Genomic DNA, 25,695 nt, shown 5'->3' on the forward strand with positions numbered 1-25,695 from the left:
CACTTAAGAGAAAGCAAGTAAGTTCAGTCTGATAGCCTTACCAAGTGCCTAGGCGTTATTTTCTGAACAACAAACTCTGCTAAAGATGTTACAGATTCATCATTGCTGTATTTTCCAAAGCGAAGATTCAAGTATTGGTCAAATTCTAGGGATTCCTTCCTTATCCGCAGAGAGATACCTATGAAGTTGCCAGCATGCTCTATTGCACTTTTGATAATTTCCTCCCTCTGCTCAGATGCAAACAGGTGCTACAAGTTTTGACAAGGAAAAAAAACCACAGGTGAAAAATATGGCATAGCTCCAGAAATCACAGTTCTATAAATAATCCTCCACTATATACCTAAAAGAAGAGAATCTTCCCAGCAGCTAGGTTTGTCTTTGCTAAGTGCATTGTATAAAGAGAAGACATATTTATTACACAAGAGATCCACTATTAATTTCACATTTGCCTTTAAAAAAAAGTATCTATAGCCGCTATTCCTAAAGAATACCCTGCTAGACATTAGCATACTATTAAAGGTCTGTATGACCTGCCTAGCCACCCTTGGCAACAGATCCTGACAGCCTGGCAGCAGTGAGGAGCCAGAGAACCACAGTGGCAGGCCCAGCTACCACCTGTAAGGGCTGCTATCCAGCCTTGCTAGGCAAGCTTAAGGCAGCTCTAGAAGATCAATTATATACTGCTAGTTTTATGCCAGAGACAAGCATGACGAAATACAAAAGACGTGGAAACCCTGATCTAGAGAACAGAGTCCTATTTTGTTAGTAGTGACCAAGGTAGCTGTATTTACATTACTAACCACAAATTAATTCCTAAAGATCCATTTCAGCTGCTTGCAGTATAGTACACAGAAACCCTTTTAAGATTTTGAAACCAACATTACACTGTAGTATTTCCCAAGTAAAGCTGCTGAGTATCAGATCACAGGCCTAAAAAGGAAGCATCACCACTGATGGATCTATTTCTGGTTAGAATCCCTCCGTGAGTTAGGTAGATTAGTAATACTGCCTGTCATCTCTTTAAACTTTGAGAAATGCCAGAAAACTCCATGTCCACATTGCATTCATATTCACTATCCAAATATAATTAATCGGATATTTTACGCTCTGTAGTTTTTAAATAAGCAAATAAGTTTTTTAATAAGCAAAAACACCCTCCCCATTGCTCTCAAATGTTTTAACTAATTTCCTGTAGAAAAGATGCTTTAATACCTGTCCACAAGCCTTGAGGCTCCACAGCTCAGTCCCAAAAATGCACATAATCATATGCTTAAATTACTTTGAAGCATCATTTATTAAATATGCAGCTATAAACATCATAAGCACCATACCAACATGATTTGTTTCAGTACTCACCAATCTACTAAATCCTCCATAGAGGATACAGAAGCCTCCTTGATAGCCAGCAATATCAACAAAGCCTTCAATGTTTCTGTAGTCATAGGAGCACAGGACTTTATTTGTTGCAGGATCAATTTGGTCAATACCTCCAGGAGTCACTTCCAGAATCACAGGTTTCCTCGTATCACTCCAGTGATGTTTATAGCAGTTATACCTCTGCACAGAGAGCTGCTTTTAGACATCTACATACACACTCCTTTACTACACAGCAATAATTCTTTTCTAAACTAGTAAGCAGCGTGGGTGTAAAGTACAAAAAAAAATATACCACTTCCTTTAATGATCTTATCTATGTTAGGAACACTATGAATCAAAGGAAAATAGCTGTCAACTGACAAAGAAGTCACAGCTTAAACAATGCATTTTGAAGACAGAACAGCAATCCTGTAACAGCCGCTCCAAAAAGGAGTAAGTTTCTCTTGCCACAGAAAGTGCTCTACACACAGACTATGTGCACTGTGGTTAGACAGGGAAATAGTTATTACTCCAGATGCTGCTATTTAGCTAATCAAGACTGAATTAAGGTAAACTTATCACTGTAGTGTAAATTTTTCAACTCCTGCAGTCATACTGCATTACAAATACAGACTTACTGAAACCAGCAAAAGTTAGGGGTCTGTTCTAAACTACAGTAACACAAAGAGGACCCCCATAATCCAGCAGTGTCACCATGCTCATCACTGAAGGTTTATTCTATGCAATGCTTCAAGTTACTTTACATGCTATCTTCTTAGACAAGATGACATAACACCAAAATACAAAGTCCAGCCCTGTATAATGCCTTGTTTATTACTATATTACCAAGACTCATTAAATGGCAATCTTTGTTTTCAATCTTAACCTACAGAAGCCTTCCTAGGAAACAGTATTCCCACATCAAGTGTTCAGGTTGTTATGCAGAAAATTCTTTACAGACAGAAAGTAAGACGCTGGAAGCAGTAAACATTGAATAATGAATCAAAGTTTATGTTTTTCTTCTTCCTTCTCTTCAAACATGGACTCTATACAGCAAAGCCCTTTCTTTCAGCAGTAGCATTCAGGGCCTTTAAGTGTACCACTATAAGCCTCAGGCCAAGTGAAGAGAACTCAAATATTCTACTGTTCAAAAGGTTCCCATTGCTTTTGAACAAACTATTAGCTTTCTCTTCTCAAACCGAGACTTCAGATCCAAATTTACAAAAGCTATTTTAGGTAGTGCATACAGACAAGCATAACATACATGAACAACGCAGAGGTTTAGTTCTTTAGATCATTTCATTAAACTGCATATGCTCCAGACAAGCCAGACACTTACCCGTCCTGTGATTTTTCCTTCTGAAAAGTCTGTCCTGAATCTCTGTTTTAAAAAAAAGTTAACCATGAATGAATGCAAATATGATAGCTAATCTATCCATAATGTCTACGTTTAAGCGTACCCTCTTTTAAGGGAGTCGAACTAAAGCCTCCTTGAAGGCTCACTGTTCCACTGCAGTTTAATATATTCAGTATTTGTAGCTTTACTCGCTATTTAAGAATCATGCACTAGCTGCTGCAACTGACACTAGACCAAGTTTATTAACATAACAGCTCAAAAGACAACTTGCTTTCCTCCTTCTTATGTAAGGAAAGAAAGCATAGTAAGCTACCACAAATGGTAATGATAACCAAGTACTTACTGCTTGCTTGAAGAGAAAAAAAAGAGAGAAAAAAAAAAGTCTTACCAGTGCTTCTGTAAGGAGTTCTGTTCTGTGCTCTGTGGAAAACTTCAGAGTTTCAGACTTCTTTCCACTTCCTTTGCGAAAAGTGAGACTAAATTCTGTTCCTTGTCCTTTTCCAACAGGAGAAATACTACAGATATCTCCATAAGGCCACTAGACAATTGAAAGTAATTAGGTTATACTGTTAGTAATTTTAAAGCTACATCTCCTCCACTCAAAGGCCCTTAGTACCTACAACTGATTTGCTGTAATGAGACAATAGCTAGCACGCTAAGTGACAGCTTTAGCTTAAGCTTCCTATTCAATACTCTACAAAGTAAATAAGTGTCTTGATTCCCTTCTGGGACATAGCCTTACAGTGATCAAACTTATCCCAGTTCAATCAGAACAGCACACCCAGAAGTAAACCACTACTTATTGGCCAATAAAGACAGATTGCATAGAAGTACAAAAACTATGGGATATTTGTAGAGTTAGTGAAGGCAACACCGGTTTCCTGTTATGTTTATTTTTGTAGCAGCTGCCATACCTTCTGGTTTTGCTGAGATCTTGTCAGACTAGATAATTTCTGAATACTGAATGCCACTTCTCACTCTGGATAGTGAACACAAGTCAGAAATCAACTCAAAAGAGCCTTGTTCAAAAACAACGGTTACCTGATTTGTAACTTCTAGTGTGTTGGGATTGTATGTGGTGATGGCATGGGTTCCAACTGAAAAGACTCGCTTATACCTAGAATACATAAGAGCGTTAGTTCCTCCAGAAGTCACAGAAAAAAAACCTGTTGAACTGCAAAAACTATGTTAAGAAGCTATATAAAAGTAATTGTTAGAAAATGGATATGAGGTTTTCTTTGTTGTTAGTTTTCAGTTTACCGTTGTAATATGTTAAGCTCCTCTGTTCTGTATATCCGCAACAGTGACATATAAGTTAAATACCCTCAAATGCATTTCTTTATGCATATCTTTTCCTATGTTAGTGGCTAAGTCAGAACCAAAGACTCTTGAAACTTGTACTAGAAGGTACTACCAGACCAGAATAAATTATAAAAAGACTACACAGATAGGAAAAAAGGTATTCCTGCAATATTCTAAAGCATCTTCAGCAGACTTCATGAAAGCAGACTTTGGCCTCTTCAGGGACCTGCTCCGTAGAATACCATGGGATACAACTCTGGTGCAAAGAGGGGCCCAAGAAAGTTGGTTAATGTTCAAGGATCACCTCCTCCAAGCTCAGGAGCGATGTATCCCAACAGAGAGGAAGTCAGGCAAAAAACACCAGGAGGCCTGCACAGATGAACAAGGAGCTCCTGGACAAACTCAAGCACACAAAGGAAGCCTACAGTGCAGAAGCAAGGACAGGGAGCACGGAAGGAATACACAGAAACTGGCCGAGCAGCGAGGGATCAGGTTAGGAAAGCTAAAGCCCTGATGGAAGTAAATCTGGCCAGGGATGTCAAGGGCAACAAGAAAAGCTTCTACAGGTGTGTCAGTGATAAAAGGAAGGGTAGGGAAAACGTGGGCCCTCTCTGAAAGGACACAGGAGACCTGGCTACCTAGGATATGCAGAACACTGAGGTACTCAGTGACTTTTTTGCCTCACTCTTCACCAGCAAGTGCTCCAGCCACACTGCCCAAGCTGCAGAAGGCAAAAATCGGGACTGGGAGAATGAAGAACTGTCCACTGTAGGAGAAGTTCAGCTTCAAGACTATCTAAGGAACCTGAAGGTGCACAAGTCCACAGGACCTCATAAAGCAGATCCACAGGTCCCAAGGGAACTGTCAGATGAAATTACTAAGCCACTACCCATCATATTTGAGAAGTCATGGCAGCCCAGTGAAGTTCCCAGTGACTGGAAAAGGGAAAACATAACCCCCATTTTTAAAAAGGGTAAAAAGGAAGACCCGGAGAAGTACAGGCGTGTTAGTCTCACCTCTGTGCCCAGTAAGATCATTGAACAGATCCTTCTGAAACCATGCTTAGGCACATAGAAAATGAGAAGGTGACTGGTGACAGCCAACATGGCTTCACTAAGAGCAAAATGTGCCTGACAAATTTGGTGGCCTTTTACGATGGGATTACTGTGTCATCTGTCTGGACTTGTGCAAAGCATTTGACACTGTCCCTCACGACATCTTTGTCTCTAAAATGGAGAGACATGGACTTGACGTATGGACCACTCAGTGGATAAGGATTTGGCTGGATGGTCACAGAGTTGCAGTGAATGGTTCAATGTCCAAGTGAAGACCAGTGGCAAGTTGTGTTCCTCGGGGGTCAGTATTGGGACTGCTGCTGTTTAACTTTTTTGTTGGTGACAAGCACAGTGGGATAAAGTGCACCCTCAGCCCGTTCACAGATGACACCAACCTGTGTGGTCCAGCTCACAGACTGGAGAGAAGGGATGCCATCCAGACAGACCTTGACCTGTGTGAACCTCATGAAGTTCAACTAGGTCAAGTGCAACGTCCTGCACCTGGGTCAGGCAAATCCCAGTACCACTACAGGCTGGGAGATGAAGGGATTGAGAGCAGCCCTGAGGAGGAGGACGTGGGGGTGTTGGCTGACAAGAAGCTCAACACGACCCAGCAATGTGCACTCGCAGCCCAGAAAACCAACTGTATCCCAGGCTGCATCAAGAGAAGTGTGGCCAGCAGGTCCAGGAAGGGGATTCTGTGTCTCTGCTCTTGTGAGACCCGCCCAGGAGTCCTGCGTCCAGCTCTGGAGCCCTCAGCACAGGAAAGACATGGACCTGTTGGAGCAGGTCCAGAGGAGGGCCACAAAAATGATGAGAGGGCTGGAGCACCTCTCTTCTGAGCAAAGGCCAGAAGAGTTGGGGTTGTTCAGCCTGCAGAAAAGAAGGCAGCCTTCCAGTACCTGAAGTGCGCCTACGAGAAAGCTGGAGGGGGACTTTTTACAAGGGCCTGTAGCGACAGGATAAGGGGTAACGGTTTTAATCTGAAAGAGGGTAGATTTAGACTAGATATAAGGAAGAAATTCTTCACCATGAGGGTGATGAGGCACTGGAATAGGCTGCCCAGAGAACTCGCGGATGCCCCCTTCCTATAAGTGTTCAAGGCCAGGCTGCACAGGACTTTGAGCAACTTGCTCTAGTGGAAGGTGTCCCTACCCATGGCATAGAGGTTGGAACTAGATCATCTTTAAGGTAGTGTCAAACAGATCATAGCATGGTTTGGGTTGGAAGGTGTCTCAGACAACCGTTGTGACATGAAATAATCCAATTTACACACCTGGTCACAATACTGTAACAACTCAAAGTGATACTATGGCCAAGCCTAATTTTCTTCATCTTGAGGAAAACGTAAGACTACTAAACTCAAAGGCTCAGATGACTGAAGCTATAGTTCAATATGCAGCTAGTCATTGTATATCAATATTACAGATATGTTAACTGCCACAGTGCTTAAAGAACAGCTGTAGTAAGGTAGCTGCTTGCGTTTCAGGCGTATCAGAAACAAGCAGTAGTGAGCTAAAGTCAAGAAATATAGATGCATTGAGTGCAAAATGGAAGTCTTACCATGATTTAATTTCTTAGACGTCTTCACAGCATATCCTGAACAACTCTTTACACATATATACTATTTACATATTTGTGAAGCAGAAAGTTTTGCAACACAAGTAACCACTGTTTGAAATAGAGGATTATTACCAATCCCTTACTACCTGTACAAACTTCTTGTTCTAGGGTACTTCCATCTGGAAGCAATCCTGCTCAGAAAGTCAAGCCAAACCTGAACCAGAGCCAGTTCTAGTAACTGTTCTCTGACCAAAGAAACAGGATCTGAACATGGACGCCTTTCTTGAACTTGAAGCAAATAAACATAGTTTGACTAGTTTTCCACATTAACACTGATTCAGTGTAGCAACTGAAGTTTCAGTTCTGGGTAAACTGTGGGTTTGCTACGGAAAGAACAGGATAGCATCAACCAGATGGCTGACTAGCTAATCTGGATCCATGCCATACTAGACACTGCATGAAGAAGCAGGTTGTTTCTTCCCTTTCTCTGCATTTTTGTGTTGCAGTCGCTTGTCTCTCACTTGCCAGGTCTGCAGCACAAGCCGTTACTTCTGTGTAAGGTCAAGCTTTGCATGGGCTTCAGATACATTCAAAGCTGCTCCCTCATGTTTCTTGACCTATCCTCCCCTCTTTCATAATAGCAAGGCCAAGAGTATCTGTTTGACAGAGTCAGTTTCACAAACTTAATTCCCCATCATTTCCATTATTATTCAAACTGGTGCAAGTTCAAGTCAATACTGTCCCAGAGAAGATTGTCTAGGAATTAAAGGAAGTGCTTACTAACGTCAAAGCTTAGAAAAAAAAAAAAAAAATCAGTAATATTGAAGTGACCTGCCTCCTTCAAGATGTTTAATCTATTTGAAAAACCTATTTGTTTTTCCACGTAGTTGATTTTTCCTTATTTAAGATGCAACAGAAGTCTAGTAATGAAGTTAACATTTGAAGTTGCTCTGGCTGCTAATAATTCCACTATATTCAGTCTGCCAAAGAACACTGCAGTTCTTAGATGATATGAAAAATCTTTCAAACAAATCAACTGTGTCCTCTCCTCTTGTTGCACAATTTAGGTAGGTATTCTGTCTTTTATGCAATTTACAAATAAGGCTTGTTTATGGTGTTCTAAAGAAATTTAACTTATCACAAGTAATAAAGTGCTTTATTACTTGTTTTACAATTTCTTTACTCACTTCACATACTAAAGAGCTTTATAGTGCTTTGTGGCAGAATAAGGATCTGCAACATTTACAAATAATTGAAGACCAGTTTCCAAACACTATAGCCCCTTCCCTCTCTCCCCTCATGCTCAAGCCAGCATTTCAAGATCTAGGAAGTATATTTATTATCCAGCATTCTTAGTATGTGATGAGACAAGGAACACAAGACAGAACAGCAGATTTGCTGAATTACCATTCTTCATCGTCTCTCCTGAGGCAAATTCAGAGGACCAAATCTTGTCGCACGAGCGGAGAAGGAGACTCGGAAGTCAGTTCTTACATGCAGCCTAAACATACTCTTGTCCAGAACTTCACCTTCAAATCTGTAGAAAAGTATTTATCCCTCCAGCCCTTTGAAGACTTCACCATTCACTACCTCTCAAACTACCCTGCAGTAGAGTCTAATGCCAGGATGTTTTGAAAAGAATTTGAACCAAATGTCCTCTTCCCAGTAGGTCAGAAGCTCTATTTTTTTTTAATCAGGATGAACCTCAAACAAATTTATATCACCACATTCAAGAGAAAGACACTGTTTATTAATTTTACAGAACTACAGATTGACACTGGAGCATCATCATCTGTACTACTAGAAAATACTTCAACTGCCATGCACACAGCCCATAATTAAAGTGACAAATCATCTAAAAGGTCAAAGGGATTCAGTCTTATTTAGCACTACACATTAAGTAACTGCTTTTTTGTTAAATGTTATCCATAGTTTATATTGAGAATGTATAACCATGAACTGAGTGGGCTTAAGTATTCAAATAAGCTTACCAAAAGCCATATAAGCTTCTGCTGCAACACAACAAGAGGCAACTACTCATCAAATACTCCTTTCCTCTTCATTATGTGAAAATTGCTGTTCACCTTTTAAACTAAACCTCTGGTTTAGACTTAGTCTGAAGTTCTAGAAAACTTCATAGTTTATCAGAACACTACCGTCAAAGCTCAAGATCATACTAGTCTAACAGCTTGCATCAAGTAGGAATAGGCTCTTTAATGGAAAGCACTGGGCAAGAGAAGCAATCCAAGTTCTGTGTATTTAATTTTCACCAAATGGCTCGAATTGTACGTGCATCAAATTCGCAGCTATGCCACAGTAACTTCAGAGCAAAGGACTAGATATTTTCTGTTGCAGAACAGAAAGATTAAGAGGAAAAAACTGTTCTAATGTTCTACCCCGACACAGTATCTTATTATTACCAAAGGAAACAGTTTCTTCACCCATGCCCACACAAATCCAAATTCCTGGATCTTAACTCATGTAAGACTCAATTTACACAAGTATCAGCTAGAACTCTAATGAGGTAAAACTAAATATTAAACTACTTATTTCAGGTCAATCAAGAACCTGCCTTGGCAGAGGAAAGATTTTGCCCTCAGACAGCTCCTCAGCCCACTCTGGACCCTGAATTACCCAAAGCTTTAATTTTTGCTGACAAAAAGGCAGGCAGCTTTTTGATTAGACACTGCAGCCATCTCATGGTTCTTCAAAGCACAACTGAGAAAGATCTATGGCTGCCACTCCTTGCAATCCCATCCTCCTTTCCTTCCCAGCATTCCCAATCTCTGATAGGAAGAATTCATGATTTATCTATCAGCAGACAGCCAAAACACCCACCCCAGTTTCAACTTAATGGTCAAACGACAGATTCAGACATCACTTCTCAGTATAATCATTAGAATAAAGCAGTACTTATACTCCCGAGGTGCAGACAACATACCCTCCTTATTCTGTCGATGTTTAGGTAGCAGGGAAAAGCACTACTATGCATGTGAGAAGGAACAATGGGCAAGGATACCAAAGGAAGTCCTACAAAGTTTAAAAAAGTATGCACAACAGCTGACTTCTAATAAAATAATCCATTGAACTATCATAATTGGTATCTGTTACACTGTTTGAAGTTCCCTAGCTTCTGCAGACAGAAGCATCACTGAAAATTCATTTTTAGGTCCAAGACTCCCATTAGGGATGAAGTGTACGTATTTCTAGCAACAAAAGGCTTCAAATAATCTCAGTTAGTAGTTTAACAGATAGTCTGTTATACAATGTGTTAAGTATATGTGTGGACTAGTGACCCTCATCTATTAAAGTACGTAAGACGATAGTCCTCCAAGAACCTGTTCTGAGAAGGCTTTCCACTTCAAAATTAGTGATTTATAAAGTAAGTTCAAGAGACTCAGAAGCTAAGTAAGCCAGGTGGTCTGTTTCAGAGCTACATTGAAGCGTGGGAACATGTGCAGAGGAAGGCTAAGACACAATGTTTAACATCCAAATTGACTCTAATTGAGAGACCAAGCAGCAAGAGCCTTAAGTTCAATTTTTCTCTATTAATACAGGAACCATGCAGTTAAATCTAATAATGGAGAGGATAAGTGTCACAAAAAAAAAAAACCACCAAACTTTAAAATACTTACTTTCCCCTCCATGAATGTTTTGTTGTGTAGAAACAAGCAAGATCTCTGTTTTCTCTAATTATATTCATCCTGTGCCAAGACCTGAAAACAAGAGAGACATCCTGTTAGTACTCCTGATTTTCACTTAAAACCAAAGTTCACTAATCATCAATATGCTTCAAGACAAAAAGACATTGTTTTTAAACAAAGTCACTGCTTTGTCAATTACACACACACAAAAAACCCAGGAATACTGACATTTATCAAACAATTCATGGACTAAGTTGCACATGGAGCTGAACATAAATTATTAGTTTCCCCACTGATTTTGTTACACCAGTTACTTTTTAACAGTACCAGGGTACAGTAATTTATGCCCTATTATTTGCCATATTATTGTAAATCACACTACTTTCACTGCACTTGCGCACATTCAGATTCAAGTGTATCTTATGTCATCGCCAGAATGCTTAACTCCTGAAAATTTTGATACCAAAATGATTCCAGCACCCTGTGTCCATAACTCCAGCTATGCCAGATTCCTACTGCCATTTAGAAAAAAAACACAGCGAGGAGAAATCTGGATAGATAGAACAGCCTATTTTCCAGTTTGAAATGGAATTTGAAGTCGAGAAACTTACTTATTAGCCAAGCATTGTGATGAAAGAGCTGACTAAGTACCCCTTCTGTGCTGTAAAAGTTTAAGCAATCCCACCACTCTGCATCCTGACATGCTTATTTCACACATGAATACCCATTCCCTAAACATGCACAGGAATTCAGCAAAACTTGCCCACAACTGCTTGACTGGATCATTGCTTTAGGAGCTGCTAAGTTCTAAGGAATGCTTCTCAACACTAAACACTATCTTCCATGATTTAAACAGGTGCATGTTGAGTACTTGGGAAATTAACTCCCCTTTTACTTTACCTTGCTGTTGTTATATATACACAAGGCACTTAAGTGGATGTACCCTGATCAAGTTGCAAGAGTGAAGTTGTCATTCTCATTTTACTGCTACAGCATTAGTTTTATTTTCAAATGTGTCAAAACAGGCTTCCCTGCTCTTGATTACAGACTGGTACTACTCTCAGGTTCACACCATTAATGTGGTGGCATCCCCCAAAACATTACACACTTATGCTAGCCTGCAAGAATTCATATTTATAGCTTGCCTGAAGCAATGCTAAAGTAAACCAATCCCAGTTAGCACCGCACTGAAAGTTAGTTACAACTCCAGTTATCTTTTTACATTCAGCTAACTATTTGATTTGGCAAAGGAATATATCTCATTCTGAGATGAATGACCTGTAACATTAGCTCATGGTTAATTTCTACCCCCTACAACTTCAGGCTATTGTCTTTCTGAGCAAAGACTGTAGCAGTTATGTAGGCATGAACATGAAGAATGGATAGCCCGACTGAAATGAACTTGAGAATTCCTTCCCTCAGGCAAAGAACCAGTGCAATCATCACCACCTACTAAAGAGAACTTGTGGTAGTGCCTCTAGAAAGAGAGAAAAAACAGTATTTACATATTTCAGGGACTCAATCTTTGAGCCAAATTTTCAGAGTTAATAGCCCCTTAACTTGTGGCAAGTTAAAGTCTCTAAATCCAGTTTTTGGAAACAAAGTTTCATGAGGGATAAAACATTCAACAGCATTAATTCCTGAAGTTCTCCATTTTGCCCAGTTTAAGAACTCTGTTGTATTACTATTGCCATGGATAAGCATCAAAACAGTACACTGTTGGTCCAAACTACACAGATCTTACTGTATAGTAGCACACTTGAGATTTGATCAGTTTGTGTTTTAAAGTTATCTTTCAGAACAAAGCACCAGATTACTCAATTTTTATATCTCCTTTTTTAAGCCATTTTCTTGACATTGACTAATGTATTAATAAAAATAGAATAAAATGCTTATAACAAGACTAGCTCCACTAAATAGGTCTTCTAATACCATACTTACCTGTACTTCCAGTTTCGTCAACACCACTCCTCTGACCAGCTCTGTTAAGTCTCCCAGACCTGATACCACCTGCTCTACAGTATTTTGAGCAATATGTTCTCATACTGGCAAACATCTACTCTTAATAATACTGAACTGAGAAGCACTCATTTATGAACTACCAGCAGCTTCCATTAATTTTAACACCAGCATCTAACTAGACTCAGGATACTGATACATGAAGTATTGTACATGAGGTAGAAGTGACAAATTCACTATACTGCTTTTTTTGGTTTATATTACAACTATTAAAATGATTAAGCTTTGATGCTTTACTCTCTGCGCTTCTGGACAGTGATTGTAACTATCTCTCGCACTAAGAAGACTAGCATAGAAGCAATATATGCCAAAATCTAGTAACAATTAATTCTTGTACACATTTTCCTGCAGCTTAACAGGGAACAAGGCTAACAATAGCCTAGTGTTCCGAGCTGCTATGTCAAAGTCCAGCATCATTTTTCAGTTGTCTTTGGCTCCACAGTAAGAGCAAGATGAAAAAAATAGTTGATGCCAAAGACAAAGACCTTTTAGAAGAAACCATGAAGTTATCTTCCTTCATTCATTCTGGCACAACCAGCATGGCATCACTCCTACTATACTATCTACAGCATGATACACTGTAATTTTAGTACCCAAGTTGGTATAACCATGGACTTTGCAGAGCACATCAGGTTTTATGCTTAGTCAAGTTGAGCCATATTGCCAGCGTAAGCTACAGCAGCCTGCCCAGTCACATCGTATTAATTTCCCAAAATAAGAGAACATTCTTGCAACCTTTACCTCTTCTTCCTATATTCAAGAGGCTTTTAAAAAGTTGACGGACTTGACACAAAAATGGAGTTACAATTCCTTATTTCACTCATAAAAGCATCCAGGACAATCAGAACCCAATTTTAATGATCATCTTAGGGTCCTGGGGTATGTGATAATAGAAAAATCACAACTTCAAAGGTTATTTTGAACATATTACAGCCATTGGATATGCCATACTGATGGCTCTCGATGGTTTAGTACTGAGAAACACCTAGTTCAGTTTTTCCACTTCTAATGAAGTAGAGCCAACAAGTACTTTGAAAGTAGCAGTTATAAACATGTTTCATCTGGCTGAGAGAGAGAGCATGCTGAATGCAAAGTACAGTCAAACAATCTGAGGTTCTCGCAGGCAAAATATTCTCCATGACTTGCAACTTCTTTTCAGAAGTTAATTAAAGCACTCCCCCAATACCTGGGTATTTCAGTGAGCTTTTTCACAAGGCAGAAGTTCAGCCATACTCTCCTATTTGGTTCTTGCAGTTTGGGAAGTAGCAATGAAACAGCTTTTGGAGGAAGAGTTGAAACCACATTTTTGTGTGCTGCCATATACCAAAAATAGCGACCCCTAAAATTAAAGGGCCTGAACTGCTGCCAGGACTCCCCCTGCCTCAGAGTTTAAGCTACATTAATAGGTACATTACACAAGCTGTGTTCAACCCACTTACACTTTCCACTTTTCCAGGATTTTACATTCTTAAAAAAAAAAATAAAAAAAATTACCATCTTGGAAAACAAAACCTATTTCAGGAAACAGGCAAGGCAGTCTCAGACTAACACTTGTAGAGTTTGAAACAAAGCTGTGACCTTGCAGGCATCACAGCAACAGGCACAGCTCTAATTAACACATAAGTATTCCTCAGTTTAAATAAAGTCAGAAGTTTGGACATGGGTTCAAAGTTTAGTGCAGAATTCAGATTGACTTTTCTCCTCATCACTTTACTCCTCTCCTATTACAAAGCTTCTATATACTTCTTAAGTGAAGGTTTAACCTATGCTAAGGTAGCACTTCAGAGCCCTGAACAGGATTATTATTCTGTTCCACTGGGGGGAGGAAGAGGAGAAATGCTGGTAAGAAACTGAGATTTCTTGGGGGTAAGAGGAAGAGAAATGCTGATAAACTGAGATTTCTTTTTAAAAATTTATTCCAGCAAGGCTAAAATACAAGGTAAAGTTCCTGGCGAGTCTATACTACACAGGGACAGATACTCACATCACACTCAAGTGTGACTTCCCTGAGAGAGAGAAGACATACCAACAGGATAAAAACAGGGACTAACTGGAAAGAAATGAGAGCAAAGCACCGAAAAAAGAACCCCAAGGTTCTGTTAACCTGTGCTTCTACATACCTACCTTTCAGCTTAAAGGTCTGAAGCCTTACTTCCAGTCATGTACTCATTCGTAGCTTTAAATGCATTATTTAAATAAATGAGATTTTCTGCACTGAAATGTTTTAGCTGTCTAGACATCCCCTGCCTCTTTCACTGCTGTGTGTGCTAACCACCAGAGTTTTGCTTTCAGACATTTTTTTCTTAAACAAACACCAAACTTCTTTCTCTTCCCTAAACAGAACTCTGCTCTTTGAGAACTACATCCTAATTAGTTGTGGAAACTGAGATTTGTTCATCTGTTGCACGGCCATTTTTGTAAGTGGAGGAAGAGATGCAACCCACCAGCTCCTTACAAGAGGATTAGTGCAAGCTGCCTCAGTGACAGCAGCACTGCCACATTCTGTAGTGCAGGATGCAAACACGCTGAAAATTTCAATCTCGCCATCACCAGAAATAATGGTGACAACTTTAGTGTCCATCCTCCAGCTGCCTGCTCTCATTCCCTCATTGAGGACCAGTGCTGAGGATAACCAGAATCTTCCACACTTGTTTATTTTCCGTCTACATTAGCATTCTGCTGTATCAATGATCCAACCTGATTCACCAGCTAGACAGGTGACTATCAAAACAAAAGGGTAATAGTTTAGCCATCTTGTTATATTTCTTCAGAATATTGTTCTATTTTAAGTTTTATTAGTGAGGTAGGATAATTGTTAAGGTTTTTTTGGCATGAGAATAGTTTTTTAGAAGCAAATTGAGAGGTTAAACAGTTGAAGATTAAAACTTCACAATACGAGTGTATGTATGAATTATTTTATAAAGTCAGTAAGCTTCACTTAATGAGCTTCAAACACAAGTAAAAAGAAAGTCTGAAAGACATTTGCTCAGTCTGAAACACAAATCTGGCCCTTAAAACCAATCCCAAGCATAACGCTTAAAATCTGGAAATACACAGTGATTCAGTCCCTCAAGACACATCTGGAAACTATGAAAAATACCACATGACACCCAGAGAAGCGAGTAATACATACAAAATACATCTTTTTAGAAGTTTATTCCAGCAAGGCTAAAAAGCAAGGTAAAGTTCCTGGAAAGTCTACACTAAACAAGTATGGATACTTGGCTCCGAGTCTCCAAACACTTAGAAATTTGTGGCAAGTGGAAAAAAACGTCAGTAATAATGGAAAGGAGTCAGTAGTTTCTGGTTAAGTGTTCTGGCACTTGGCTGCCTACAGCAGCCAGGAATTAGACCAAGATGCATATCTATAAACTGAAGCTGGCTATAGCCAAGCATAGTTTTTACACCTATAATACTGGCCCTGTTATTCCGAACTAAGCCATGGCAACTGGTTTGAACAGCATCTTCCCAACACAATTGAAAGATGAAACTTGAATCGCTAGCAGTCCCTTCGACAGCCTTCCTCCTTTTCTAGATATCTTGCTACATGCAAGTAGCCTATGTAGACAATCTTCTAATTATCAAGAAGAAAAGGTTTCGACTTCAAAGAACTTAAGTTCCAAAACAAGGAATATTTTCTTAAATACAGTATTATTTAACCAGTGCTAAGCAACAGGAAACAAAGCAGCTATCTACTGAACTTCATCTTCTCAGACTCACTGTCACAGATCTCATTTGCGAAGCACCAGACAGGCTGAGGCTCGAGAGACAGCCAGCCTCTCCTCCGCTGGGAGATACAGGAAGAGAAAGGCCTGGGAGCGGCTCGTAGCAAAACAGGTACCGCACCTGGGGATGAGGGCCGCAGGGTCACCGCCCCCGCCCCGGGCCGCGGGCGCCCCCCGGTGCCCGCCTCTCCCCGCTCCGCGGCTGAGGCAAGGACCCGGGGGCTCTGCCGGCGGAAGCCTCGGCCCGCAGGCGGCAGCGACCGCTGCCTCCGGCCCCGCTCCCTCACAGCCCCCGCGGCCCGCCGCGCCCCCCACCCACACGGCCTCGAACAGCACCCGGGCGCCCAGCGGCCCCGCCCGGGGCTCTGGAAGGAGGCGGGGGCCGCCGCCTCATCTCCCCCGCCGCTGGGATTTACCTGGCCGGGGAGCCTGCGCTGCCCGGACCTGCCCCCACCGGCACTGCGCTTCCCGCCGCTGCCGGCGATAAGGGCGAAGGGCCACTGAGCGGAGCCCTCGCCCCTCACCCTCCACCCGGCAGCCGCTACACCTCTCCAGCTCCCTCAGAGTCTGGCGCTGGAGGCCGCCATCTTAACTCCGGCAGCAAGACCGCCCTCTCGACGCAGCCGCCGTCAAGCCCAAGGCCGTCACGGGACGCGGTCAGCTGATATACCCCCTCCCTCCGGCGGCCGCGCCGCGCCGGCCCGGCCCGGCCCGGCCCGGCCCGTCGAGCCGCCTCGCCTTCCCTCCTCCCTCCTCCCGCCCCTTGCCCCCTCCCCTGCCCTGCCCTGCCCTGCCGGGAACCTGAGGGGCGGGCGCTGGGGGGTGGGGGGCAGAGCGGCTCCTTGCGCATGCGTAAAGCTGCCAAGGGGGGGTGCGCAAAGTTCTCCCCCCCGCCCTTCCCCGCCGCCTCAGTTCTCGGCTGGGCGGGGCCGGCGCGAGGCTCGGGCGGGCTCGGGTGCGGCGTGAGGAGGTGGCGGGGGGAGCGGGTGAGGCGGCTCCGGGGGCTCGGCTGGGGATGTGAGGGGCTCCCGGCCTCGATTTGCTCTCGACTGTATTTTAACAGAGTTTAGCCCGTTGGTCTAGAGTAGATCAACTAGTTCGGGGCTGGACAGTAGTTTCTAGAGCGCCCAGCTCCCGGAGTCCTGTGGCTGGGGCTGTGACGGCTGCAGCACCGCCGGTTTTCTGTGCCTGCGGCACCCCGGTGCTGCGTTTCTGAGGCCTGGTGCTGGTTTCACGCTCATCACAGAAGTACGTAGCAAATGAGAGGTGCTTTAATTACATACAAAATGTTACCTGTAGTCTCCTTTTTGAGAACGTATGTCATCAAGCCGTGAAAGACACATTTAACAATCAAAAAACAAAGTACGCTTTTTAATTATGCGTATTATTTGTGTGACTGTACAAATAACGTTAAATCCCATTTTAATGTAGCTGAACCACTGATTTATGTGGTTGACTAACCACCCTCGAAAGTTGTTACAGGGCTCTGTTGACTTCCAATATCCTGTAACGTACATAAGATTTATATCCATTAAGACGTAAGACAGCATTATAACAGCTTGCCATGATTTCCTTAAAATGCTTAAAGATTGATGTAAATACTTTGAAATATGACTCACATGAGAACACACGAGCTTACCATGCCTTTCCTTTAAAATAGTGTTCTTAAAGCCTGCAGATGAAGAGAGAATTGAGGAACAGATTATAACTGGAACTAATTATCTTGGAGAAAAGCAAATTAAAATCACAGGCAATATATTGCTGTTTTTTAATATCCTATTCATTGTTATATAAACTATCCTTCATGTCTTGTATTTTACGTAAGCTATTTAAATACTAATAAATCATTCTTTTTTATAACTCTAGTGCTCTGAATCTGGACCACCATGGCATAATAGCGCTAATGGGAAAATAACGTTACACGGAGGAAGCTGACAAATTACTTTCGGTCACAGAACTTTGAGGCGGAACAAAGATTGAATGTTTTATTAACGTGCTAGGAATAGCAGAAATCTAATTTCAGAGGAAGATGATACAATTCAGAAGAGCTTCCTCAGCTGAGTGCATGGAAGAGTTTTTGGAGGGATTTTTTTCTGTTCTTGTTGATTAGATGGCTTGGTCAATTTTTTTTTTCAGGGGGGTTATATTTTGACTTAGTACATTTTTGTATTGTTGATATAGGTAGGTAAAATACAGCAAGTAAAGCAACAGCTTCTTAGATGTTTATTACCTGAGGCCAAAAAATATTTGCATAATGAAATTGGTGTAACAAACTAGGAATCAGTATTTTCATAGCCAGATTTTAATCAGACAACATAGATTGTATTTCAGCTTATTTATTCAGCTGAAGCTAGTATTTCAGTAACAAACTTAGTTTTTACTTGTCTTTTTTCTTTTATTCGCTACCTCTATTTTGAGACATGGTTTTGTGTAAGTAGTGATGTTAACTTCAGTTCTAAAGCAGAAGAAAGATAAAAGGAAAGGAAGATACAGATTAAGAGTGAGAAAATATAAGATAAAGTGGAATAATCATTTTGAAATAATTATTCAGAGAAAAAACAAGAAAGGTGTGTTAGCAGTTCAGGCAAGAAGTTATAGAAATTATATTGTACAACATGGTAAAATATCTTTCAGAAATTGAAGTAGACCAGGATTTCATAACAATTGTAAAGCATATGTGAAATTATGATTGTGTGCAGACAACAGCATTCTAGTTTTCTTGGTCATTTTTTCTTGTGAGGTGATACTACTCGATATTTTTAGAGATAGGACCTTGTTTTTCTGGTTACTGAAATGTTTGTGGAAAGCCCGGAATACAAAAATTGTGGTTTTAACACCATCTTCCAATTTTAAAGTTTACAGTTTTATTTTAAAAAGCTATTAAAAAGAAAGTGAACAAAATCCTCAATCCGTTAATGTCAATGGCAGTTTTATTATTAGCTGTGACATGGGTAGTGTTTCACCCTTAGCTTTCCCAGTCACTTACAGAGTCAGAAGCCATATTAGAGCCATTCTCATTATTAAAATAAGAATAAAAAAGCACTGTTTTGATGCCTTCCTGAAAGATAAACTGTTCAGTTGCTTCAGTCCACTTTGGAGAAGTGAGCCCATCTTCATTACTTCCAAATCTTTCGTCTGAAGAATTACTGCAAATGTCAATCTGACCTTGTCAGTTTAAATACTGTCATTTGCAGAAGAGTACAGGCCATCTCCAATCTACAGAGCAAGGCCTCTCCTTACCATCCAATTATTGAAATCTGGGAGGAATGAAGAGTTCTAGTCCACTACTAAATAATTAACGCTCCGCTGGACTATTTCTGTGATCAGCACCTGATCTGAAAGACTGTGGTTTAGGATGGCTGAATTCTTCAAGCACACTACAGTACTTTGAAACATTAGAGAGCCAGTGCTAGGATTCTCTGCCGCAACAGTAAATACGATGATTGTAAATACAACCTATAATAGCAGAGCTCCTATGATTTTTAAAACAGATGTATCGTGGTTTATAGCAGTAGCAAAGAACAAATTTCTACCCTGCCTGCATGCAGCAAGCACAGGACAAATGAACTCCTTTTCCTAGTACTGTCTCTAATGATGGGGCAGGATTTTGCGTCAGCTTTCTGGAGGAAGGAGAGATTCCTCCATCCTTCTTTGTCTTACAAGAAAATAAGTTCCTAGTAGAATTGGGAATAATTACATCACCTTCACAACATATTTATAGTAGGAGGTTGCAGGACCATCCACTCTGAGACTGACTGCTGTTTTTCTGCCATAAAGTGATGGGGATCTATCCAGTCTTCTTAAAGATTGTATGTAAGTGGTACACCGCAGCTTAGTATACATTTGGGATGATCAAGAGGGGAATATGCTTAATAATTGTATTTTTTAGGGCACCAGATAACAATAGCAATAATACTTTGATGCCTAATTATAGGACTTGACTGGTAGAGGTAAACAGAAGGATTTTCAAAGGAACAAGGGGGAGGTAAGCGTGCAAGTCTCACCTGAAACCAGTAAAGTAAGATGCCTTTGAAAACCTCTCTTGTGAATCTTGTCACTTTTACACCTTATTTGTTGCAGATGCCAAAATACAGGTTACACAGAGGGCCTGACGGCAAACAGACCTACCTTACTGGATCAGGCTTTGTTCTACTCTTTCTTATCCCAAAGGTGCATTAAGACTATCCTGACAGTTTGCCAGCAGTTCAAAGCTCACATCAAATTTTTATGTATCTTGACATATTTTGTCTAAAAATAAATGCAGATAATATTGGTAATTTATCTTCTATGCATGATTAATTAAAAGGTAACTTCTAGATGCTCCTTATTAATAAGTCTATATTTCCTGATAGCCTCATTAAATGGTAACTTGTTATCTCAGATAATAGCTTGATAATAACTGCAGCGTAAGCTAATTAGCTTCATGATACTGTTACTGAATTTTGTTGAATTATTAATAAGGAGTATCTTCAATACAGTGATTCATGCTAAACTCTGTTCATATTCATACCATTCCTTTTGCCTACAGTAAGCTCTTCTGTTTGGATAACGCTTTCGTTTTGGCATTGACGTGTGCAGTAAATACTGCCGCATTAACTTTTGATCTCTTCATCCACCCATAGCCCTGTATAACTTGGTCTTTTTGGTGTGTCTTTTGACGATCACCTGCAGATTAGCTTTTAACTCTTTTACCTTCCAATGGATAGGTTTCAGTATGAGTAGCAGTCCAGTCTTAGTAATTTATGTGGGTATCTCTGATGTAATTACAATGAATGTAAGAGATTTACTTAATATCTCAGATGTTATTCATAGTACAGTGAGTCTTTTCATTGACCTTTATAGCAAAGAACAATGGTGTAACAACTGTGAACAGAATTACTTTGTTTAAAAATGTGTAGTTACATTTTTTCAAAGGAAAAAGTAAAGGAGAAATACATTGGTTATAGCATGTAAAAGAAAATAACCCTTTCATAGAGAAAGTCCATAACTACCTTCTCTTTTGATTGCATTTAGCCAGGTTAAGTACATCTGAAAAAACTCTGTTCACACGTGTTCAATGGAAACCTTGATAAAATACGACACTGAAGATTTCCAAATGCTTAGTTCATCCTGAGGACGCTTCATCTTAGTATTGCAAGCCTGCTTAAGGTTAACTGCTCTTTGAAGTATCTGGCTCTTGGGGACCACTTTGTGACAGAAGGTACGGAACATGTCCCAGTCTTTTTGTCTTCCCACTGTTGACACACAGCACATGCAGTGGAATGGCGTAAAACACAGAGAGGCATTGAAGTAGTAGGCTGTGAGAAAGGCAAGAGGCCTAGGAGAAGAAGAAATTGGACCGTGGGAAAGGAAGAGCAAGGAAGAGCAGAACTGGAGAGCAGGTGCTAGTTGAGGCCGATGTGGTAGGAGTGGATTTTGCATATGACAGTCATAGGGTGGATAAAGATATTGGAACAGCTGAGAAGGGAGAAAGGGAGTGACCAGTTAGCTTCGACAGGCTAGACTTGAGAGCTGGGAAGATAGGAAGAGCTGTGAGGCTACGATTTTGGAAAATTTGAAGAAAATAGACTATGAACAGAAGAAACAGTTGTGTAGGGAGAAGAGGACTTTTTCTCAAGAAGATTGGTACAGACAACCCACACACGAGGGAAAGTAAAAGGAGAAGAGTAAGGAGGGAAACATCTTGATCTGGCATAGGAAAACACTATTAATTGTACAAGTAGCTGCAAGACTGGGAATGGCTATGGAAGGAGACAGAGACTGAGCTCAGGAATATTGTGAGGAGCAGGAGCCGAGCCAGTGTAAGATGCTAGGAAGATTCAAATGTAGAAGCAAGGAGAGGGAGAAACAGCTTAGCTGATCAACAGGCTGAAAAAGAGAGGGCAAAAGAAGCAGTACCCACAATAGTCTGCTAAAACAGAACCCATGGTTTCTCCAGGATGACTCCAGCTGAGAATCCTAATGCCCAAATGTATTTAACAGCCTCTCTAGTGGATGTCACCTTAATTCTGTTGCTAGTTACTGTTAGTTCTCTTGGCAGAGATCTGTATTGCAGATCTGGAAGTGGTATATGATATAATCCCATATCATAATTATGTGGACTTTTTAAATAATCCTGGAGAATTATACATCCACACACATAAACAGCTATGCAATATTGACACTGTAAAACTAAAAGACTTTAAGAGTTAGAAATTTCCAGAAGATGGGGACTGCCTTTGCAAATAGTTGCATGCTTACGTATCTTTTTTTCCATGGGAACTTTGCCTTATTCATTCCACAAGATGAAAGGACTCATTGAATCAACATGTATGCGATACTGTGTTCTATCCACATTGCTCGGTTTGCTGGACGAAGATTTCCTTAGTGTGTGCTATACGGACTCTATTATTCAAGCTCCAGATTTATTAATTTCCATATTGACATTTCTGTTACGTTCTTCAGTACACTGAGTGCTCCAGGAACATGAATTAATTTATTTTCACAAGACCCTTCTGCTTCTAATATTTGCCTAGTTGAAAGTACATTAATGTTTCTTCTTCTGTATGTTCTTGTGTGTAATTTCCAAGTATCCTAGAGCAAGTTTAAAAATCATGTATCTCTTAGCAAAACCACATTCCTCCTGTAAAAAAGCAAAACTGCTGTCTGATTCTTTCCCTGTTTCTTTTTATGGTCAGTAATACCAAAACAGATGATAGTGTACATTGCAGGCTTATTCAATGTGTTGATATATGCGACACCATATCATGTCATGTTTTATGGGCCCTACATATCTGAAATCATGTTCTTACCTTATGAAATTCTAACACTTAAGACTTTGAATTGTGAATTTATTTGTCAGTTTAAATTTTAAAGGTTGATTCTTGTGGAAAGGGCTAAGTTAAATTTAAATACTAGCTCAGGAATAGGAATGCTACGAATTTGAGAAACTGGAGGTTGACAGAGTGGCCAAGAATTATGTTCAGCAATTAAAGTAACACAACAGAAAAAAATGCTCCAAAAAAAGTGATTTTGAACACTGTGCAAAATTTTTCACAAGCAGAGTAAATTAGTGGAATAGTAGGAAAACTCGGTCAGAGGGATTTTTTGGTAGAACTGCTCTGGGAATAACAGTGAAATTCCTCAAATGTATCTATAGCTGCAGTGCCTTCCAGGTATTTAGATTTGTTCATCCAAACCAAAAGGACCTCAGAAAACCAAGCAACAGGTTCTCTGCTTAGGCACTGCAGCATTCATCAGCGAGAGTTATGAGGGAGTCAACTACGTATGCTTGATTCCCCACTGCAGCCTGTACAGTTTATAGAGGAAAAGTAAGTACTAGTCCTCTGATTCCCTAGCCCAGAGTCAAATCCCAGAATTAAAAATGAGTGAGATTGTAATGCCCAGTGGAAATAACTGTGAACAAAGCAACAAACAGGAATTATTACCCTTGCCCACAGTGACTCAAGGAATCGGAAAATCCTTGTTATTGTCAAACAGTAAGAATGTTCTTGAGAATATCCAGTCTTTCCTCCATGAAAAATTGCTCATGAAACACATAGAGAAGAGCAGAGGAGATTGTGATGGCATAACCTGCAGGCCAAGCCTTTGAAATGATAGCTTCTTGAGAAAGAATGTGAATTGGAAGGATTCTTGCATTTTTCCTTTTTTTAAACCCCTCCCATAGCCTGTGGTATGCTCTTTACCGTTTAGAATGATGGGTAGCTGAGAAATGCAATCTAACCATGTACGAAAGATACAGCTGCAAGGTGGTTTTGCAAAAACAAGAACATTTTGTGGCCTAATAATGTTCCTCAACTCTAATCCATCTGTGAACAGATCACTGTCATAGCAGCAGCAGCAGCAATGAAAAGACTTCTGGCTAAAAAGTATAAGTAGCATAATAAGTGGAAGTTGTATTTTTTTTATAACAATTTAAGCTCAAGCTTTAATATCAAAGGTACCTGCCAATATCTTGATCCCCTATACACAGGATCCACAAGCAGAACACATTTTCATGGTGGATTTTACCAAAACATATTTTATTTTCATGGAAGTTCAGTTAAACAACAGAGTGCAATTATCTGCTTACTGGTAGACAGGCATCCATGGTGGTTCAGATCTGCTTTGCTGAGCTGTGTTCAACTTCTCACAGCATTCAACTGCTTCGTTATGAGATTTCACCAGACACCTCTGGCTGCAGCACCATGGCACAGAAAATGGCATGCACAACACCTGCCGCTCTCCACATTTTGGCTGCTGCTGCTTAAGAGCTGCCCCTGCTCTCTACAGAAACTGTTCACAAGTATTTTAAAGGTTAGTATAGCTTCATGTGTATATGGTTTTGTAGTATACCCATCTTATCTAAGCTGCTCTCTTCCCCCATTTTTTACCATGGAAAGCTGAAAATTAATGATAGTGGCTTTGCTTTCACCTCACTTCAGTCAGAATGCTAAAAATCATTAGTAATGGTATTTTGTTAACCACTTGTAGCCTTACATCCTGCTGTAACTTCCCACCACAAAGGGTGGCACAGAAAGCCACCCTGTCGCTGCATGGAAGAGCTGGCATGTCACACACTGATGGCACAAAGGTACATCTGACTGAATTCCCATTTAAACCTGAAACTCCTGCTGGAGCCAGAAAAGGCCCTGATCCTGGGAGGCGTTTCAAGTGAGCTGTGCCTCCTCCTTGATGCAGACAGATCTCGGATCTGAAAGGTCTTGCACAGTTACTCTAGAGTCCTTGACTCTGAATCTCCAGATAATGACCAACTTTCTGTAGGCTCTCCTCTTCCCCCTGACAACTTTCAGGACTTGATTTCAGTAAAGTACAAGAGTTGCCCTTCAGAAGTACTGGCTAAAATGAGAGCCACGATTTAACGTGGAAAAATATACAACATTCATTCTTACAAATTAAGTATCAGGATGCAAACTGCTAGTAAAAAAATACTAAGAATGCCTCACTATGCAGGCCATCTGACCATTTCCAGACTATATTTTTATTCAGTCCATGGCTTGGTACCCCTAATTAGGACAAAATCCCTCTCTTCATGACAGTGGAGCATGTAGAGACTGGCATGGGGAATCAGTTTACATTGTGATTCCACTGTGTAGTACAATTGTTACATCATGCTTGTGTTGTGATTTCACCATAATGCTGTATCACTCTTCTAAATCAAAATCCAACATAATGTCAAATATCTTCAAATATGTGAATCTGGTATTAAAACATTAAACCCTCCTACCACCTCAGACCTGTTGGATAGACGGGAGCCTGTAGGACAGGCAGCCACCAAGTCTCCTTGGTACTACAGGGCCAACAAGCTCCAGCTTGCCCACAACTCACTAAACTCCTTGTCCCTGTAGCACCAAAGAGACCTGGAGGAAGCAGGGTCCAGATAAGCAGAGGTGAATGGCTGCTGTCCTTTGGGCAGCACACTGAGGAGACTTTGCTGAACTGTGGGCCAGATCATTCAGCTTGGCAGGAAAAGGCAGCAGATTAAGAAATGGGACATCTGGGACGTTGTCTCTGACACTTGAATCATTGCTGGTGCACATGCAAATGATGACATGGTGGAGCAAAACAACAGGGTTGAACCCACGGAGGAGGGCTCACTGGTATTCCCTATAGGCATATGTTCTCACCCTCGCTGTGCACAGGCAAGAGGTCTGGTCATTCATACAGTGAATGTA

At 40.7% G+C, this 25,695-nt stretch overlaps 1 protein-coding gene and 1 long non-coding RNA gene across 6 annotated transcripts in view; one reads left to right on the plus strand and one right to left on the minus strand.

Annotated features, from left to right (window-relative positions):
- DNAJC13 (DnaJ heat shock protein family (Hsp40) member C13) overlaps positions 1-16,682 on the minus strand; it is a 57,960-nt gene extending 41,278 nt beyond the window's left edge. For 4 of the 5 annotated variants that reach the window (XR_012763732.1, XM_075418874.1, XM_075418873.1 and 1 more), the window contains exons 1-7: positions 16,438-16,682; positions 10,269-10,349; positions 3,755-3,830; positions 3,102-3,251; positions 2,696-2,737; positions 1,357-1,557; positions 42-248 (exon numbers count right to left, since the gene is read on the minus strand). Coding sequence is in view for 4 of the 5 variants with exons in the window: in XM_075418874.1 (XP_075274989.1) it covers positions 42-248; positions 1,357-1,557; positions 2,696-2,737; positions 3,102-3,251; positions 3,755-3,830; positions 10,269-10,336 (744 nt within the window). In the remaining variant the exon portion in view is untranslated. Of the gene's footprint in view, positions 1-41; positions 249-1,356; positions 1,558-2,695; positions 2,738-3,101; positions 3,252-3,754; positions 3,831-10,268; positions 10,350-12,218; positions 12,337-16,437 lie in introns of those variants that run through there. The other variant, XM_075418872.1, reaches the window with a different exon arrangement.
- A 3,027-nt stretch (positions 16,683-19,709) lies between these two features.
- Positions 19,710-21,215, plus strand: LOC142361162 (uncharacterized). The gene is made up of 3 exons (XR_012763733.1): positions 19,710-20,006; positions 20,102-20,191; positions 21,035-21,215. It is a non-coding gene; the product is annotated as an uncharacterized LOC142361162 (long non-coding RNA).
- The last annotated feature ends 4,480 nt before the right edge of the window (positions 21,216-25,695 follow it).

Source organism: Opisthocomus hoazin, chromosome 4 (genome assembly GCF_030867145.1).
Source record: "Opisthocomus hoazin isolate bOpiHoa1 chromosome 4, bOpiHoa1.hap1, whole genome shotgun sequence".
Lineage (NCBI taxonomy): Eukaryota > Metazoa > Chordata > Aves > Opisthocomiformes > Opisthocomidae > Opisthocomus > Opisthocomus hoazin.